The sequence below is a fragment of the Ambystoma mexicanum genome, chromosome 13 (assembly GCF_040938575.1).
Source record: "Ambystoma mexicanum isolate Mex_15411 chromosome 13, UKY_AmexF1_1, whole genome shotgun sequence".
In the NCBI taxonomy this organism is placed as follows: Eukaryota; Metazoa; Chordata; class Amphibia; order Caudata; family Ambystomatidae; genus Ambystoma; species Ambystoma mexicanum.
The window spans coordinates 189,811,453-189,829,795 of NC_090938.1; the positions used below are offsets into that span (position 1 = coordinate 189,811,453).

The following is an 18,343-nucleotide window of genomic DNA, read 5'->3' on the forward strand; positions in this document are numbered from 1 at the left end:
CTTTCTGTGACACTTTAACACCATTATCTGAAAGGAACTGATTACAGTAGTTTGTTTGTTTATTGTGTGTAGTGCTGGGGTTTAGCACAAAAGCCAGAATATGAATGATAAAAAAAGTTTTTAGATGATTTTATCAAACTGTTTAAACGTTTTTGTAAAAATCCAAACAGATTGTACATTGATTATATGCATCAGTAACTGGAAGTTCTCTTCCATTAAGCAAGAGGTCAGGTATTTAAGGGCATGACCGTGTATGGCCATGTCTAAGGAATAAAATAATCCCTACCATATGTGAAAAGGATATTAAAAGTCAACTCAGCATTCTGTGACCTTATAAATTAACTCAGTCTTCACTCTATTTGGTCACAGAAAACCTCAGTGACTTGCAATAACCTTATAATATACCATTGGGGGCACTCTATCCCAGATATTATAAACTAGTTTTGACATCGCACTGACCTGTAATCAGAACATGCCATCACTAATGCACTCTAATCCATTATTACAATTCGCTTGTGACATATTAATGCTTGCAGCTTGAGGCAGCACAGAGAGCAATTGCAGCTGTCAATGGAAGCGCTTAATGAAAAACCCCTGACTAGCTTTTCAAATTTCTTTTTTGTAAAATAACTTCCTGTGACACTTTACAGACATGAATTAGTAGGGAATTGTTTAAGATGTATGATCTGCTGGAGTTCACCAAATGACAGAAATCTATTGGAAATATCTATTTATTGATTTTTGATATGTAATGAAATTAGTGATTTTAATGGTAGTGATATGGTGATATGTGGTTTTGCTATGCATTGAAATTTGCAACTTTAAGAATTGTGATATATGTTAAGTGTTGTATGGACATTTTGTAAGTTTGAAATAAACCAATACAATAAAAAAGTGGAATGTTATTACCTATTTTAAAACACATTACTTTTAGACTATTTGTTTATACTGCTTAAAGTTGTATCGGCACATTAGAAGTTGCATATTCGTGTTTTTCTAATCCAAACATATTCTATGCTCATATAGGTCAACCACTTGAAGATCTCTTACATTACTTTAATCAAGAGGCCATCTATTGAAGAGCATGACCATGTATGCCCATTTATTATAAGTAATGAAAAAAAATGCCACAAATAAAAAGGATATTGAAAGTCAACTTGAAGGATAGTGAACTTACAAAATAAGACGGCCTTCGGCTTAGTTCCTAAATTAGGTTAGAGAACTCCTCAGTAACTTGCACTATTCTTATAACATAGGGTGGCAGGTACTTAATCCTATATATAACTCCGCTCTTTGAATATTCCATCAAATTAACTTTCAGTGATTATGACATTAGATTTCATGTTTGGACTATCAAATGCTTCTTACAGCAGTGCACGGTATAGATGCAAGTGACGCAATATAACCTAACATAATGTATGTAAAAAATTAAGACTAATTCATATGTATGAAAATCCCCTGAGATTTCATCTCTGAATATTTCATTTGTTTTGATATCTGTGAATATCCCAATACATTACTGGTCAATGCATTTACCATGCATTTTTTCTTTCATTAACTAGCTCACACAAGTCTCTTAAATATGCAATAAAATTCCTTATGTGTGAATATCGAAGTAGATTTTCTACTAAACAATATACTATCAAATTGCACGTATGAAAATACTGCATTAGATTTTCTATCTGTGTCACTTCCTCAGAACCCATGTGCCGGGGTATTTGTCCCACTCTTCTCTTCCATGAACCTTGCCGGAGAGGGTGTGCAATGCCCTACCTCCAGTCTCTCACTGCCCAACAAGCAAGACAGCAGAGCATGCAATTAGACAGCAGCGAGAAATAGCACCAGTGCTGGGGACAGATGTTGCTTCCCTTTGATTACTTTAGTGACAAGTGGCAGAGGAGAATGGCGACTGACGGCTTGATGGGATAGGCAAAGGGCAGGATTCAGGTTTTTAACTTTGATGTTGTGATAAAGGAGGCCCAGCCATTTCTTCTCTACTCCGCACATCTAACATCCTTTGTATAAAATAAGGTGGCACCAGCCTCTTGTTAGCATCTTCCATATTCCGGACCTCAGGCTTCTGACGGGCAATAGCATGTTTGTTACCAAACCTGATAAAAGATGAAAAGTGGTCTGATACAGTGCAGCTATAGCTCTGAAAGATGCAGAAGCGGTTCTGCCCTCTTGCATTCTAAATTCTTGCAACCTCAGATCTAAATGCAGCAGTTCTAGGACAACAGGACTGTTTCATGAAGTTGCAACTGTCCTGTGGAATGTGGAAACAGCTGCTTGACATCTCTTACTGAGATAATTATTATTTAAATGTGTTGGTCTGTGTTACAACACTTTGGTTCCACCCAATGTCCTGGCATGCCGTTGACATTAGCTGAAGTAATTAAGAATTGTTCGTTTATGATGCTCTTAATACCCAAGACCAAATTCTAAGCGCAAAACCAAGATTTAAACCTGTGTTGCTATGCGTTGTCTTGCTTCAAAGACACACGCGCTGCCCTTGAGCTATCCTCCTAGCCCCAATCTACAATATCAGCCCAAAGGCACAAGAGAGTCCCGGTGTTCTGCTGTGAGCAATCTGCTACGGTACAGTTAAGCTTGCTCTCAAAATAAATACTCACACAATGGCGCTGACTCCTCGGCAGTACCTCTCCCACATACTACGGAAACGAGGCTGTCCTCCGATATCCCAGAGCTGAGGAGAAAGCAATAGTGATTTTGTGAGATTTTAGGCAAATTTGTACTTACAACCTCAAATGAAACAGGCAATGCTTTCAACAAACAGCAGGTGGAAAGAATGATTTGGGCTCTGTGGTAAAACTTTACTCAGTGGACTCAGCCCCCCATCTTGTCGCAGGGGGGGGGTGGTCAGTGATGTGGGTGGGACTAACGGGAGAAGCACAACCCAGATCGGGCACCAACTGATGTACTTAAGAAACTGAATCAAATGCAGCTGGTCGGGTGGAGGGGCCTACATCAGGGACTGTCTCCTTGCAGTTTGCATACAAAGAAAGAGCATTTGGGGAACATCTTAATAACCACAGAATTTGAGATTTGAAATACCTTTTTAATATGATATGATATGATGTGGCACTTATAATGCGCCTCTACACAAGTATTTCTAGGTGTTACAAGACAAGGAGGGGGAAACAAAGGAAGGACAAAATAACGATCTTACTAGGCCTTGTGTCATTCAGATCGCTCAAGTGTAGGGAAGAGGGAAGAGAAAAGTGCCAGGTGGGAAGGGAAGGGGGAAGTGCAGTTAACTCACAAGTGCAGCCAGCGGGTGGCTCATAAGTGGAGAGAGAAGGGACTGTAGGGTTGCAAATACAGACCCTTAAGTGCTGGGGAGTCTGTTGGCAGTGCAAGGGCAACTGGACATGTAGGAACCTGGGACAGAGTTCAGAGGGTGACCAGATTGCCAGTGTGCAGAGCATCAGCAGGGGAGGGGAAGACAGAAAGCGGAAGCACAAAGGAAGGTCTTGAGTTGCTTCTGGAACCGGAGGTGGTTCTGTTCAAGTTTGAGAGAGGTAGAGTGCCTGTTCCAGAGGGGGTTGAAGCCGAGGAGATAAATCTGCCCCCAACTCTCTGCTTGGAGAAGGGTCTGACCCTCAGAGAGTTGGAGGTGGATGAGCGGAGAGCTCGAGAAGGAAGAAGTTTTGGAAGAGAAAGTTGGATGTATAGCGGTCCCAGGCCCCAGAAAGCCTTGTGGACAATACAGAGGGTCTGGAACTTTATCCTTGCAGCCACAGGGAGCCAGTGAAGAGATTTCAGAGCTGGAGAGATATGATCCCTGAGCTTGAGGCCCTATTCTGGATAAGATGTAAAGGTTGAAGAGTAGAGGTAGGAAGATTTAGAGAGAGGCTGTTGCAATAGTCCAGCCTAGCGAGGACCCGAGCTCTGAAGACAGTGAGCTTCTGGGGAAAAGAGAGAAAAGGAAGAATACCTCTGAGGAGATGAAGCTGATAGTTTGACTTCTTAGAGACATCAGAGATGTGAGGAGAGAAGGAGAGGGTGGAGAGGGTGGAGTCGAAGATGACACCAAGGTTCTTAAACTCACAGGACGGAGCAGGAAGAGGGCCTAGAGTGGACAGTCAGAGTGAGAGAGGAAAGGAGGGAGTGGGTGTCCCAATGAGGAGGATCTCGGTTATACTGGCATTAAGGCAGAGATCATTGGAGGCACACCATTCCTGAATTGCGGCCAGACAGTCTGGTATGAGAGAAGAAGCAGAGGTGGCTGTGGGGAGCCTGAGAGAGAGCTGAGTGTCATCCACATAACATTGAAAATTGGAGCAGAAAGTAGCGATGCAGTGATGCGGTAGGCAAGAGGTGCCATGTTAGTGGTTGAAGAGCCAGGGAGAGAGAGATTAGAACCCTGGGGAACACTGTAAGTAGAGAGAGAGATAGAAGAGAGGAAAGAACCCAGTTGGACCTGAGAGGGTCGTAAGTGAGAAAGGAGGTCAACCAAGCCAGGGATTGATCAGTAATACCAAGTTTGCCCCGGAGGCGATTGAGCAGGATGACATGGTTGACTGTGTCGAAAGCAGAGGATAGATCTAGAAGAATGAGGACAGAAGGGAGATTAGAGTCAAGATTGGAGAGCAAGTTGTCACGGGTGTTCAGGAGAGCAGTGTCTGTGCTTCTGGTAGCTCTGAAGCCAGACTGGTGGTCATGGAGGCAACCAACAGATTCAGTATGCCGATTAAGTTTGGAGATGGCCAGCTTTTCCAAGAATTTGTCCAGGAAAGGAGTGATGGGGATCAGGCGATAGTTAGCCAAAGAGGAAGGATCGGCTGAGGGCTTATTTAGAAGGAGTGCACAAGGGAGTGCTTAAGGGGGAGGAGAAAGTTCCAGTGGCAAAGGATTGATTACAGAAATTGGCCAGGTCTGGAGCTGGGTGTCGATGTGGTCCTTGATTGTTCTGAGTGAGCAGAGGAGAACCTGCTTTGATGAGACATTCACAGATAAGTCCTGTATAGAAACATTGTCAGGGTGAACAGGCCAAAGTAGGAAAAAGGAGGAGGAGAAAGGGTCTCAGACGGGCCAGAAGTGGTAGATGAGAAGGAAGAGGAGGTAAAGGAAGAGAGTGTCGACAGGATGTCCTGAGTTGTAGTGGTGAAATGAGAGGCCAAGGCCATGCAGAGGGCTTGGAAGGAATAAGAGAGGTAGAGACTGCAGCAGGGTTGGCCAGCTCCTTGCAGATTTTGAACATTTCGACCAAGTTGTTAGATACTGCAGAGATGCGGGCTTGGATGTAGGCTCTCTTCTTAGAGAGGACAGGGAGTCTGCACTGCCTTTGGAGCAGATGGCAGGCCAGTTTGTCAGGGCGTGTGTCCGATGCCTTCCATTTCCTCTCCGCCGCCTGACACTTGCGTTTAAGGGTGGCGAAGTCGGAATCGTACCAAGAGTTGCACTTGGATTTGGGCTTCAAGCAAATCCTCATGACAGGGGCAAGGACTTACATAGTGTTAGAGATAGAGGGATCAAGGTTAGAGAGGGCTGTGTCAGGGTATGAGTCAGCCAAAGGTGCAGGAGGCGGAGAGAAAGTAGCAGCAAAAGCCTCAACTGACACACCCTTCATGGGTCGGATGACCGAGAATGTAGTTGGCACTGCTGGAGTTGGCTTGACCTGCGGAGAAAAGAGAGAGAGTTGGGAAGAAAGGCAAAAGTGATCACTCCAAGAGAGAAGAGTGGTTAGAGGGTTAGAGAAGGGGAGGTCTGAGGAAATCAGAACATCCTGGGTGTGCCCTGCAGAGTTAGTCCGGCCAGAGGGATGAATAGAGAGAGAGAGAATTGGAGAGGTTGCAAAGAGTCATGAAGAAGGGCTGGTAGCATCCAGCTGCATGTTCAAGTCTCAGAGGAGGAGAAGTTGAGAGGCAGAAACAAGGAGTGAGGGGGAGAGGTCAGCCCACTCAGAGAGGAAGAGGGCACCTGGCCAGGCCACCTGTAAATAATGGCCACAGTGAGAGAGAGGCCAGGAGAGATAGAGAGCATGCAGACTAGGCATTCAAATGAGGAGTAGTCCTGCATTGGAATCATAGTATCAGGGATCCACTCGGGAAAATCAAGGCTACACCCCCACCAGGACAGCTGGTTCTGGGTTCGGAGAGGATCTTGAAGCCATTGAGAAGGAGAGTGTCGAAACTTGTGACAGAAATGACCATGAACCAAGTCTTGCTGAGACCGAGTACATCCAAATGAAGCTCTTCCAGGAGACGGCAAATGTCAGAGGGATCCACTCTGGGAAAATCAAGCCTACCTCCGCCCGGGATGGTTGGTTCAGTGTTCAGAGAGGATCTTGTAGCCATTGGGAAGGAGAGTCTCGAAACTCGTGACAGAGCTGGCCATGAACCAAGTCTCAGTGAGACTGAGTACATCCAAATAAAGCTCTTCCAGGAGATGGCAGATGTCAGAGGAATGTTTTGACAGCTGAACAAGAGTTGAGAGTAGCGATATGGAGCAGGTTGCCACATTTGAAGGACATTGCTTTTCTAAATGGCGGTCTGCTTGGCAACACCTTTCTACTGGCTGCTTATTTTGTTGTGTGTTTTGTTATTTTATGCTATTACATACATTCTTTTTTCTGTCGCGTCTCAGTGAGTAAGGTGGTAAAAAGCGAAAGAACCATACAGAAAATTACAACACCACAAATACTCATGTATGCCTGTGCCAGTTAGATTTTTATCATCAATTTTAATGGAAAAAATCATCATAGTATGCCCTTAGTGATGACACGTGTTTCAGCAATCGCCTTTTTTCAAATCTTGGCATGTAACATTGTTTGAACACACAAAAGACAACTCTGTGTGGATACAATGTGTCAAAGGCATCAATTATGTATAAGCACATTCAGCAATGTTCAATCAGACATAATAAAAATACAATTGTGTGACAGAAAATCATGGGTGGGTGTAAGGGAGGATTGTTAGGAGGTTGGAGAAGAACAAATAAAAAATAAAAGAAAAATTAAACAAAGTAAATCGAAATTGCAATTATTTTATAAAACTTGTAAAAAGCCAGGCATTGATCATACTTCCACTCCATTTTAGGTATGGTTTAATCCGGTACAATATGAGGCTTGTGATGATGAACAAAATGTATCATCTGTATAGATGCTAAATAAGACGATAGAGTCAACAGTGATAGAGATCTTGTTTTGCTGTGTTAGAAAACCTACATGCTTGATTGCCCTTCATTGTTCCTGTCAACTTCACAGTAATTCTGTTTAACCAAATAAGATTAAAACAAGCTCTGGTAATTAATGTTTTTCCAATATCAGCAGAGTTCATGATAGATAGCCAGGAAGCAGGCCATCGAGCAACGAGGCATGAAACCTATTAATCGGTTTCTGGAGTTCACACTGTTCTCTGTCGAGCACACGTACTGACAGAATATCACATGCCACTGAGGTAGCCCAAGACTAGTAATGGTGGTTGGGTTGTTAAAACAGATCCCCAGTTTAGCCTCCTGCAAGATACAGTGAATAAATACATACAACCTGGTGAACAGTTCTGACTACAGATCCAAAACCGGCCAAGAGGTCTGATAATTGGACAGCTTTGTAACTAAGCAGGCAAGTAGAACTTCCCTATACATCTTAGCTATGGCATCCAACTGAGAAATGGGGCGACAATTTGCAGCCAGATCATAATCACCTTTGTTATCTATCAGTATAATTAAGGATCCACTCCAACTACCCAGGATGAGTTCATTTGAAGTTATGCTATTAAATAATGTGTATAAATAAGGAACTCAAATAACTGGGTCTGATTTATATAAATTCATAAAAATATGATCTGTACGTGGGATTTTGTTGGGACACTGGGAGTCAAGGGCTTCAAGAACCTCCTTGAATGCAATATTTGGATGGGGATTAATCACTGATTTAAATGTAATTAGGCAATGGCAGGTTATCAGAGTTATTAAAGGTTTGTTCTATAGACCTTTAAAATAGTCAAGCCATAAATTAGGAAAAATCAGGCTAACTGATTTGTGGGAATCATTTCTATTGCCTTTAGAAACAATTTCCCAAAAGGACTTAGTATCTTTCGGATGGCATGAAAGCTTAGGTTCCTGCCAACTTGTGGATACAGCTTCTTGTATTTTTTTCTTCACTTTGATATTCTGGGCTGTCTTTCTTAATTTCCATACTTATCTATTCTTGGACCCTTTTACCACTGATAAGAACCTGCTTGTACAATCCTTAAACTCTCGATCAAACTAGCCATTAGAAACTTAAATCCGTTTTTTAATAGGTCTAGTAAATAATGTCTAACAATGTCTCATAGAGTAGTAAAGAGGGCACTAGAGTTTTTGCTCTTTATCGGCTAAGCAGAATGACAATGGCCGGAGAAACTCACTACAGTATTATAGGCTGATCAATATCTACCCACTTAATCTGCATCCAGTGATGTATTCATGATGGTGATTATGCACACAAATCTGTGGCGTTGGTACTATTTATGAGTTTAAATAAGGCACAAATCGGCTCTGCTGCCAACCTAGAAAATCTTAGCCCCAATTATTCTGCATTTAACATTGATGGTAATATCATCTCAGTAGCCAAAGAAGGGAAAACGCTAGGCTTTCACCTTGACTCCTCCTTGACACTGAAGAAACAGGTATATTCACTAGCATCTTCCACTGCCTATACTTGCAGACTTATTAGGGAATGCTGAGCTTTCCTAACACAAGCCGCTGCATTATCCTTGCCAATGCCCTAATACTTTCTAAACTCGACTACTGTAATGCCCTGTACCTGCGAGACAACAAATGCATCATTGACAAAATACAGATATTGCAAAACAATGACCTCAGAACTGTCCTCAACCTACCCACCAGAGATCATATATCTAATATGAGAAGAGGACAACATTGGTTAAAAATTAACGACAGGTTTTCACTCAAAACAGCCTTGCTAACCTTTAAATGCCTGAAAAATGCAGCTCCCCCCTACCTTGCAGAGAGAATAATCAGAAGAACATCTTCCCGACCCACCAGAGCTGCCAACTCCCACTGCCTAAAAATACCCAGATTTAGGCTAAAAAAAAAACAGGCAGAAGCAGCTTCCAGTTAAGGCAGCCCAATACTGGAACACACTCCCTTTCAACCTTAGAATAGATCAATCCTATTATAGTTTTAGATATAATATCCTCAAATGGCTACACTCCAACAACCTCCATGACCTCCACGACTAACCTCTGCACTTCGCACTAGATAGACCCTGTATCCCCTCCTGACTTGTGCCAACTATGTATGCATATTAATTCCTCACCAGTTTTGTCTAATATGTTTATCTAATGCTCTCATGTATCCTTTCTTTACTATGCAACTAAGCTTGAAGTATCCTTGTTTTCTGTACTCTGTTGCGCCCAGTTACCTACGAGTCTGGTGCGCCTTACAAATCAATAAACAAACAAACATGGTAGAGCTCAACTTTTGTTATTGCTTTCAAATCTGTTATTAACAACCAACTCTCAATATTAATCAGCATACAGTCGATATAAAAATTCAAGATCTGTATTTTTCAAATTGGAAATTAAAATTCCCAGCCAAGATAATGTGTGGAATCATTCCCGTTATAATTCTTTAGGTTGTTTCAAATATCTGCAATGCAGTCTCTCTTTCAGACGTAAATAAATATGTATGATACAGGTCATAGCATAAGTACACATGTTTTAAAGGAAGTACTTGAACATTGGCATTCCCTGTGTTAAGATGTAAAAATGTACAACATATCTGATTAGACCCAAATCAGTAATCCCCGACTCGGTCTAGCACTCCCTTTACACTGAGCAGGAATATCCAAACTCTGAATCAAGAGCCCTGGTTTCTTGAAGGAAGATTATATCATTATCAACAACACATTTGTGCCAATTTGAATCTTAATATAGATATTAGGACTGATATGTTCCGTGATCCGAATAAAGAGGCTTTCGTATAGGAGAATCAATACATATTGAGACAGAACAATAAGAGTACTATCTAAATCAATCAGATTTCAGAAATTTCATTTCCAGAAACTTTCCATTCTGGTTGTTCTAGAATTGGCTGGATGACTTGGTTCCTTAGATTGAGTTTTTTGGGGGAGCATCTCAAAATTGAATTTTTCGAGTTTAATGGGGGAGATGCCCTGTATTAATGGCTAGCATGTTAATCAATCAGATCTTTACTTATTTGAGCTGTAAACCATCTCACTCTGCTTTGGTGTCACCTTTTATCCTTTTTACTGGATAATGACTTAGTGAATTATTATGTACATCCTCTTTCGAAGCTGATCCAATGACAGCACCTGTTGATTAGCCCATCATTATCCTCCCTGACCTTATCCATTAGTCTCAGGATACCTGTCATATTTCTTGTATTGCCCATTTTGGGGTGTGACACATGTGGGTTAATGGATCATTGTAGATTGTAGGGAAGAGAGATTCTTAGGTTGAAATCAAGCAAGCAATGACTTGGAGACTCCAGGTTTGGGTGAGACTGTTTACCTTTTCAAAATCGCCCCAGAAACCCTTGAGTGCAGTACTCAGGTTTCTTCCCGGGGAAGCCTTTCAATTCTTGAACATATGGTTAAATTATTGGACATCATTTTGGTAGTAGTTGAAGAGATCAAATTAGCTTTTTTATGAAAAAAAGGAGCATGTAAACAATGCTGGGCACCAATGAGTATGTTCCTTCAGGTACCCTTGAACCTCACTTGCACCGTTTGATTGCCCAATGTATTTGACACCAATTTTAAGAATATAATTAATTCAACTGGTGTAAATGTTTATCTGGTTTATTTCTTCATGTATACTCGAAATCGTACTCCACAAGACAATGCATCTGAGGATCTTCAATGGCAGGTTTCGGGTTCACTTGGCTGCATTTGAGTCATAGGGGGTCATTACGAGTACGGCGGTAAGGGGTTAACAGTGCCGGTAAGGATGCCGGTGACGTTAACCCCTTACCGCCGCATTACGAGGTTCCCTTGCGGGACCCGCTCAGAACATCTGGTCAGACCAGACGTCCTTTGCGGGTCCCGCAAGGGGACCAGGGAGCTCATAACGGCCCGTTATCAACAGGCCCGTTATGAGCTCCCTCCCCATTCCCATTGAGCCCTATTGGGGCTCAAATGGGAATGGGATGGGTATTTTGAATGGGGACTTACCGGGTCCTCCAAGGTTGGAATGACCCGGGAAGTCCCCATTCAAAGAACCCGGACACGAGTTTGGAGGCAACCATGGCGCTAATAGCACCATGGCTAACTCCAAACTCGTAATGACCCCCATAGTCATCTTAGTTGGCCTGGAGCACCCTATGTTTCCCAATCGTCACCTTTTTCAGAATTTACTAAATGCCTTTTTTGCTAATTCTATTACATTTTTCATCAGCTAGTATCTCAATTCTAGTCCTGAGCTCTAAGTAGTTTGATGTAATATATGCCCGCCATACTTATCAAGATTTTCCCGGCTCTCACTTGAGTATTATGCTTGTAAATAAACAATTTCCTCTCCTAACTGCTCGAATCTCCTGAAGTGTTGCTCATGTGTGACAGAGATAGCACTAGATCAGGACCAGATCCTGGAAACTATTGGGCTAGTAAGCCTTGCAGGTTTGAACCTCTAGACTCAACAGTATGGAGCTTCAGCAAGACAAATATTGTTGGCACACAGCTCTGCCTTATTCCGGCCAAATTTCTCTCCCGTATGCAGTCTGATTGTGAAGTTTACATGGATTTGTCTCAATAGGGTACGTTTTAAAATTTCAAAATTTTGCATTTTTAAACTGAATGGTCTGGTCAACTTCTTTGTGAAAAGAAGCGCCCTCTCCAGGAGTAACTCAGAGTTAATCAAAGTACCTTGTTAATGATGCAGCCCCTATCTACTTGTTAATAACAGATATGTCTTGCACTGAGTCACAGCGTGTTTTTCATTTTATTATTCACTTCACCAGACAGAAATAAAAATATTAAACTTAGTAATGTACAATTTCATGTGGACAACACTGAGACAGTATTTCTTTCAATGGCAAGGGGAATTTATACAAAATTCAATTATGTTATCAATAAAGGGATAATGTATAAACGCAATAGCTCATGATGAGCGCAGATTCATCTTTAATCTATCTCTTCTATGTCGGAGAGAATGGACACCTCTCAACTAATTTTTCCAGAAAATGCATTTCGACATGGGTCCATCGTTAGGGCAAAAAACCTCTGTGCACAGTTTTTCTCCTTAAATCGGATCCAGTCTATAACCGCCCAATGGGATGTGTGCGGTCTACAACCTATATCAAATATATAGCCCACAATGTCTCATGCATTCATTATCCTCAGTAAGAATAAAATCCATGGGAGTTTGTAATTGGAGAGTTCCTACTACTACTACCACAAGATGTGGTAACACCTATAGAGACAAAATCTCTGTGGATTTTTAGAAATCGGTCTCCTATTGGACTTGAGTACCCACATATAGTGCAAGAAAGAGAGGGGAATATGTTCTATGCATGTACCTGCTGTCTGCAGTGAACCCACCAGTGTCTCACCTGAGTCATAATGTTGATGCGGGCACAAACCTGCCAGCACTTTTGTTTTTGGAAGAAAGAAGGTGTATTCTATAGCGAAATGCATTAATGTAGGCCAGCAAGTGCTTTCACATGGTTACCATTCCCAATATTTGCTGTGTGCACATCAGTGTCTGGCACTAATCCAGTAAGGTTATCCGCAAGGAGCAAATGGGGTATGGAAAGCAGGCTATGCCCAAAATACTGTCCCTACACCCACTCCTTGCGAATAATCAGGAGAAAGTGACATAGCAAACAATGACAGCCTTGTCCATCCCAACACACTCTGCAGTCAAATCAAAAGGAAATACGTATTGATTCACCCTGCATACACTGTGTACTGCTCATGCTGTTGCATACCGATCGATTAATCAACAGAACATCTGCAGCAAAATCATTTGGAGCCCTTTGAGTGCTGCTACAGGTGCTTCAATTTGAGGGTGCAGGCTAGATGCAATCTTTACTAGTCACACCATTTAACCCATGTTTGGCCTTTTTCTTGATATGTTTAAAAAATCTTTTTTCTAATTTGAACATGTGTCTAAGCATTTGGAATTCCACAGTGTTATGGGGATTAGGAGACACTTTATGAATTCAATTGTGTACTCCTCAGAATTGTAACTTTATATTCTATAGGTATAGAGGGACTCTTGGTTAGCCTTCTTACCATTATCCCGTTCTTCTATTGTCCACAGGTGAACAGCATCGACATCCAGCAGGATCAGCAATCAAGTTGATGGTTAGGCGGCAATTTAGCTGCTTATACCACTTCTTGTCTACCGCTTGACACTATATTGATAGTGTGCATTACTGGTTAGCTCTGACATTGATCAGGCAACTCTGCAGTGATCAAGACGGCCTCTCTTTTTTTCTGGCCCAGATTTTTTAGCCTTCATAGTTGCACAAACAGTAGCTATTGTGAATAGTTGTTGTTTTTGGAATACATGCCCCTGATGAATTTCTCTTTACTGTGTGTGTTGTGGTTGTATGAGGAATTAAACATGTTGGGTTGATTGGGTATGATGCAGTATGAGTTCTTTTTGTGTAACTCAGTTTTGAGTTCAATGTAGATGAATTTATTTGCCCCTTGTGTGTCCCTTTGAATAGTGATTGTTCCTCTATTCTGGTCGTGGAACCTGACTTCAGGTGGTTCCCCCTACTGTCACTGTTCGCGTGTATTTTGTTTTGAGTTTTTCCTTGTCAACTTTTCACATTTCATATTGTATTGTGTTGCTATATATCAATAGCCTTTTGAAGGTTTTTTTAACTATTGTGAACCAATATATAATATAATAATTTGGTAAAAAAAATTATTTTTGTTTCGAATGTACATTGTGCAATTTGAACATGGTTTGTTGTTTCCTCACTTTAGGGTGGTGAGTCATAATGTCTACCACCGTCGGTCTGGAATGCTGATCTAGCAAGAGGTCGATGCTTCACCCGCGATACTCCACTGTCCACCAAACCCTTTGTATGATATGTGAAGGTTTTCCTTAGTTAGGGGGTAAGTTTCGTGGAGCAGTATAAATACCCTGTTCCCCCTTCCTCTCCTTGTGTTAGTTTGCAAAATCATTTGTTACTGTTTATCACATATTTTGAAAATGCATGAAACTGCTTCAGTGCAGCTGTTGCACACAGCCAATCAGAATGCTTGCAATGTGGCTTACAACAAACGATGTGAACTGTATTCTGACAATTCTGGCTCAGTGTGGAGCATCCATCTGTTGCCATCTCTCTCAGTGCCTACCCTCTTGATTCCCACATTGCAATCTCCCCCAGAATGAACAGACGCAATGCTAACCGCCCAAACCACACATCCAACCAAAACCTCCTGGACATATAAAACGGAGCATGGCTTTGCTTAACCCATAGATGTGCATTGTCTAATTTTACATAATTGTTGGTTTTGTACAGATCATTGTGTGGACAATGACATATTGGCCAGTTTCTATTATTGACTCCTTTTCTCCTTCCCGCATACTGTATGAAGAAAGAAAAACTCAATACTCTGGGCTTGTAGCATTATGCACCTCAGTTTGGGGTATTGACCTCTACACATAAGTTATTACCCAGTTTTGTCCCTGAGGATGTGATCATGAGCCCACACTCATTCTTTAAGGCTAATGAAGAGGACAAATGAAACTTCACCCTTTTCACCCCACTGTATTTTTATGAAATGCCACAGCTGATACTGCATTTGGATTAACTTTATACATCTCTATTCTTCTCTGGAGTATCACCATTTTGTTTATGTATCTCTCTTTGCCACCAGAAATCTGATAAAAGCACAATGCCTGAAACATTTGGGTATGTTGAACTTCTAGAGTGTCTCAACGAGCTGTCTTGGCGTTCCCCAAGGAACCCAGAAGGACGCCCACCCCCATGTGCTTTAGTTCACCATCATTACCTCCTGGATGCTCTTTTCCCAATGCTTTGATCTCACACCACTCTCCCTGACACCATCGCTTTCCTCTTCCAATTGTGAGGTTGTCTGGTCCTGTTTTGAACCAACTGGCTTCACTGGAAACCTCCTGCTCTGGATATCTAAGACATGGTTATTTCTCTTCACCGCCATGGTCCCTCTTTCACCATCTAATGTTATCTCATCTACCGTCTCCCAATACATTATCAGTTGATCTGCTCTTACCTCGCTGCCCACTTTTGCTACCCCAAAAAAACTCTCCCTCTTCAGAGCTGGTCTCCTCCTTGCTATCTGCTTATGCTCTTCATGTTACACTGCTAACATATTTCGTAACACCTGTACTTTGACCTCCAACTCATGCTCTTCTTCCTGTCCTGCGCCACCTCAGTGTCGGTCTCTTCCCGAATGTTACCTACTCTGTTTCACTTCCATCCTCAGATGTTATGAGCACCTCCTGCACCACGATTCCTCACACTTTTGCTTGACATTTGCTCCCACCACCAAACTTGAGCTTCCTGCATCCCGTAGTGATCAACCAGAGTTGTGTGCAAGTGTTCTCACCTCCCTCTGGGTGGAACGCTTAGTGAGGGCCTGCACCTGTGGCTTGTATTTGGGTGACGGTTGGAATCTATAATTTTCCCTGAGGGTCCCTGCGACTGCTTTGGGCTATACAGGCTGGACCAAGCCTATAACTGGTCTGTCTGCCATCTAAAATGTTAGTTTGCCTACCCTCCCTGAAGCAACCTGTGCTGATCTGAGGTGTCCTGTGTCCAGTGTGTTAACTGTAACCTGCAAACACACTATGTAAGCTTTGTGAAGATTCTTTTTGCAGTGTTCATGTTGTGCAAGGAGTGCAATTAAAAAAGGTTATCCTTGGTGTGATAATCTTTGCCGGGGAACAATGCTTTGTGATTTTGCTTCAGGCAATGAAGACCCAGCATTTGTGAAGTCAGACATTTTAACCATTGTATTGTGCTATGAAGTGCGCTGTGGTTCCAGAGAAATCAATGGAATAACGTCTTAGGAGTATTATGTGAAACTGCAATTGCTCCCAAACACACTCTACGGTTTATAGTGATAATTAATATATAATTTAAAAAAACGAAAGTCGAAATTTTTTTTTCGACATTTTTTTGTCGACATTTTTGTCTGTCGACATTTTTTTTTCGAAATTATGACTGCCCACCAAACTCTACCATTGTCGAGTGAAGGAAAAACATTTCCCTTAATGGGAAAGGCGTCGTTTCATGTGTAGAACCTTTGGGGCTACTCAGAGAGAGTGCCAGGATCTCTCAGTTGGGGAGGGAGTGTATTATTAGATCTAATAAGGGGTTACGGCAGTGTGATGAATGAAGGTGTTTCCTTGACTCACACACATAACATACCTCTGACTCCCTGCGGCGGCGAAGTGGGAGACTGACTGGCCTGACGGCTAACTGTGGATGAGAATAGTGGGTAGCCAAGCCGGCAACATGCACTGAGATGTGCTGCCAGTGTGTAGAGCGAGAAATAAACACTTTTCAGCTGCAGGGAAAAGGGTTCAGCCTCCCTCACAACTGAGTAGCATCACAGCCAAAATAGCACAGTGGTAGAATTCTTACCCCCTGTATAAAGAGACCTGCGTTCAATCTTTAATGACCTTGGGTAAAGTGAATTTGAATAAATCAAAAATACAAAACCACAAATACATAATGAAATAAAATAAAAGCTTATTTAACATAGCAAGAGGAACGTAGCCAGCCACACCTACCAACTATCCAAGAAGAGCAGACCGGAGAAAAGGTCTAATGTAGTAAGGTTAATTGGAACTCTTAGTTGACTCAACTCGCCCAATAGGGGATGATCTACCCACTGTTTCCACCAATGGAGAAGCTGAACATTTCAGCCAATCGGTAGTTGTCTAGTGGTGAAAGGAGTGAATAAAAGGAGAGGCAGTGCAGCTGCAAGGTGTCTCAGTTGGGGACTGGTTTCCTATCTCACTTGTTTGTGGAAAACAGTGGAGAGAAAGCCTGAAGCAGGTTGAAGGAAGGCTGTCATGTGCCTGGTTGTTACCCTGCTGTGCTGGAGAGGGAAGTCTGGGGGATCCCAGATGAACCAGAGGGGAGGAAGAGCCCATTACCTCCACGTCCCTCTTCCTTGTCCCAGTTCTTACCTCTGAGGCCCTACCTCCATTCCAGGAACTTCTTTTCTTCAGACGTATAATACCTCGCACTTACCCAGCATCCCAAATTATAAAATGTCCTGTCCTCTGGCCTTGTTCCTTCTTTTGGGTGCGATGCACCAGAGAGCAATGTCTGCTGGTCCCTTGGAGGGTCCCTCATCAATAAGCGGTTCCTCTTCTACAAGGTGCGCTCCTGGGTTTCCGGCAGGGCAGTGGCTCTGGTTTAGCACTATTGGTTCCTGCACAGATGTAACTGTGTCTGTTCCCCGGATCTTCCGGCTTGGGACTTCCAGGTGAGTACATGCATGACGGGCTGATGGCTGTGGTGGTTGGGTGCTGCCTCTTCCGTCTCGGTTCTGGCCGGCGAAGGTCTGGAGGGCGGGCCCTTGGTGCCCGTTTGGCTCACGGCGGCTCCTGCAGTTGTTGATGGATGACTGTCCAGTGTTCTTTGTTGGTGTGCTGCTCCTGGGGAGTGGCTCTGGTGGACTGGGTGGGCACCGGCCATAGTTGGCCTTGGTGCACTGTTGCCCTTCTTATCCTGTTGCCGACAGGGCTTGTCTGGTTCTTGGGACTGCCCCATCCCGGGAAATAGTGCTGGTGGGTGGACGGGCAGGCTCAGGCCACAGGCTGCCTCAGTGCCCTTGCCTTCCTGCTGTTGCTGCAAGGCAGCGGCCTGCTGTGTTTCTCTACCACCCCCTTCCGGGGTCCTTCACTGGTCGGCTGGCTCACGCCGGCCACAGATGGACTTGATGACCTTGCCTCTTGGCTCCTCTTTTTTGTGGCAGGCTGACTGCTGTTGTTGTGGCTGTGTTGTGGGGCAAGTTTGTTGTTCTGGCAGGGGGAATGGCACCTGTGGGCTTCTGGGGCCTGTTGTTCTGCATTGGCTGGGCCTGACGGCTTCCTGCTGTTCTTTGCTGCCATCCCTCCGTGGGTCTGGCACCAGTTGGCAGGGACGGTCTCTTGCCCTCGGTAGTTTTGATGCCATTGTCTCCTGCTGCTCTGTTTCCGGCAGCCTGGCGCCTATCTGATGTTGTTGGGGCAGGTGGGGTCGGCCCTCTGTGGCTTTAGCCCCTGAGGGGCATGTCGTGGCGCACGCTGGTGGGGTCTTGTTTGGACCTTCTTTTTGGTGCTGGTTTGGGGGTCTTCTGGATGTAGCTGTTCCGCCGCCTGGAGGCTGTTTGGCTGCAGGGTGGGTGGCCCTG

The 18,343-nt window shown here is 43.3% G+C and overlaps 1 protein-coding gene across 1 annotated transcript in view; it reads right to left on the minus strand.

Moving 5' to 3' along the window:
* The window catches only part of ARL8A (ARF like GTPase 8A), a 238,614-nt gene that overhangs the window by 88,936 nt on the left and 131,335 nt on the right, over nucleotides 1-18,343 (minus strand). Inside the window, exon 3 of the mRNA XM_069633588.1 lies at nucleotides 2,634-2,707. Coding sequence (XP_069489689.1) covers nucleotides 2,634-2,707 — 74 coding nt within the window. The remainder of the gene's footprint in view (nucleotides 1-2,633; nucleotides 2,708-18,343) is intronic.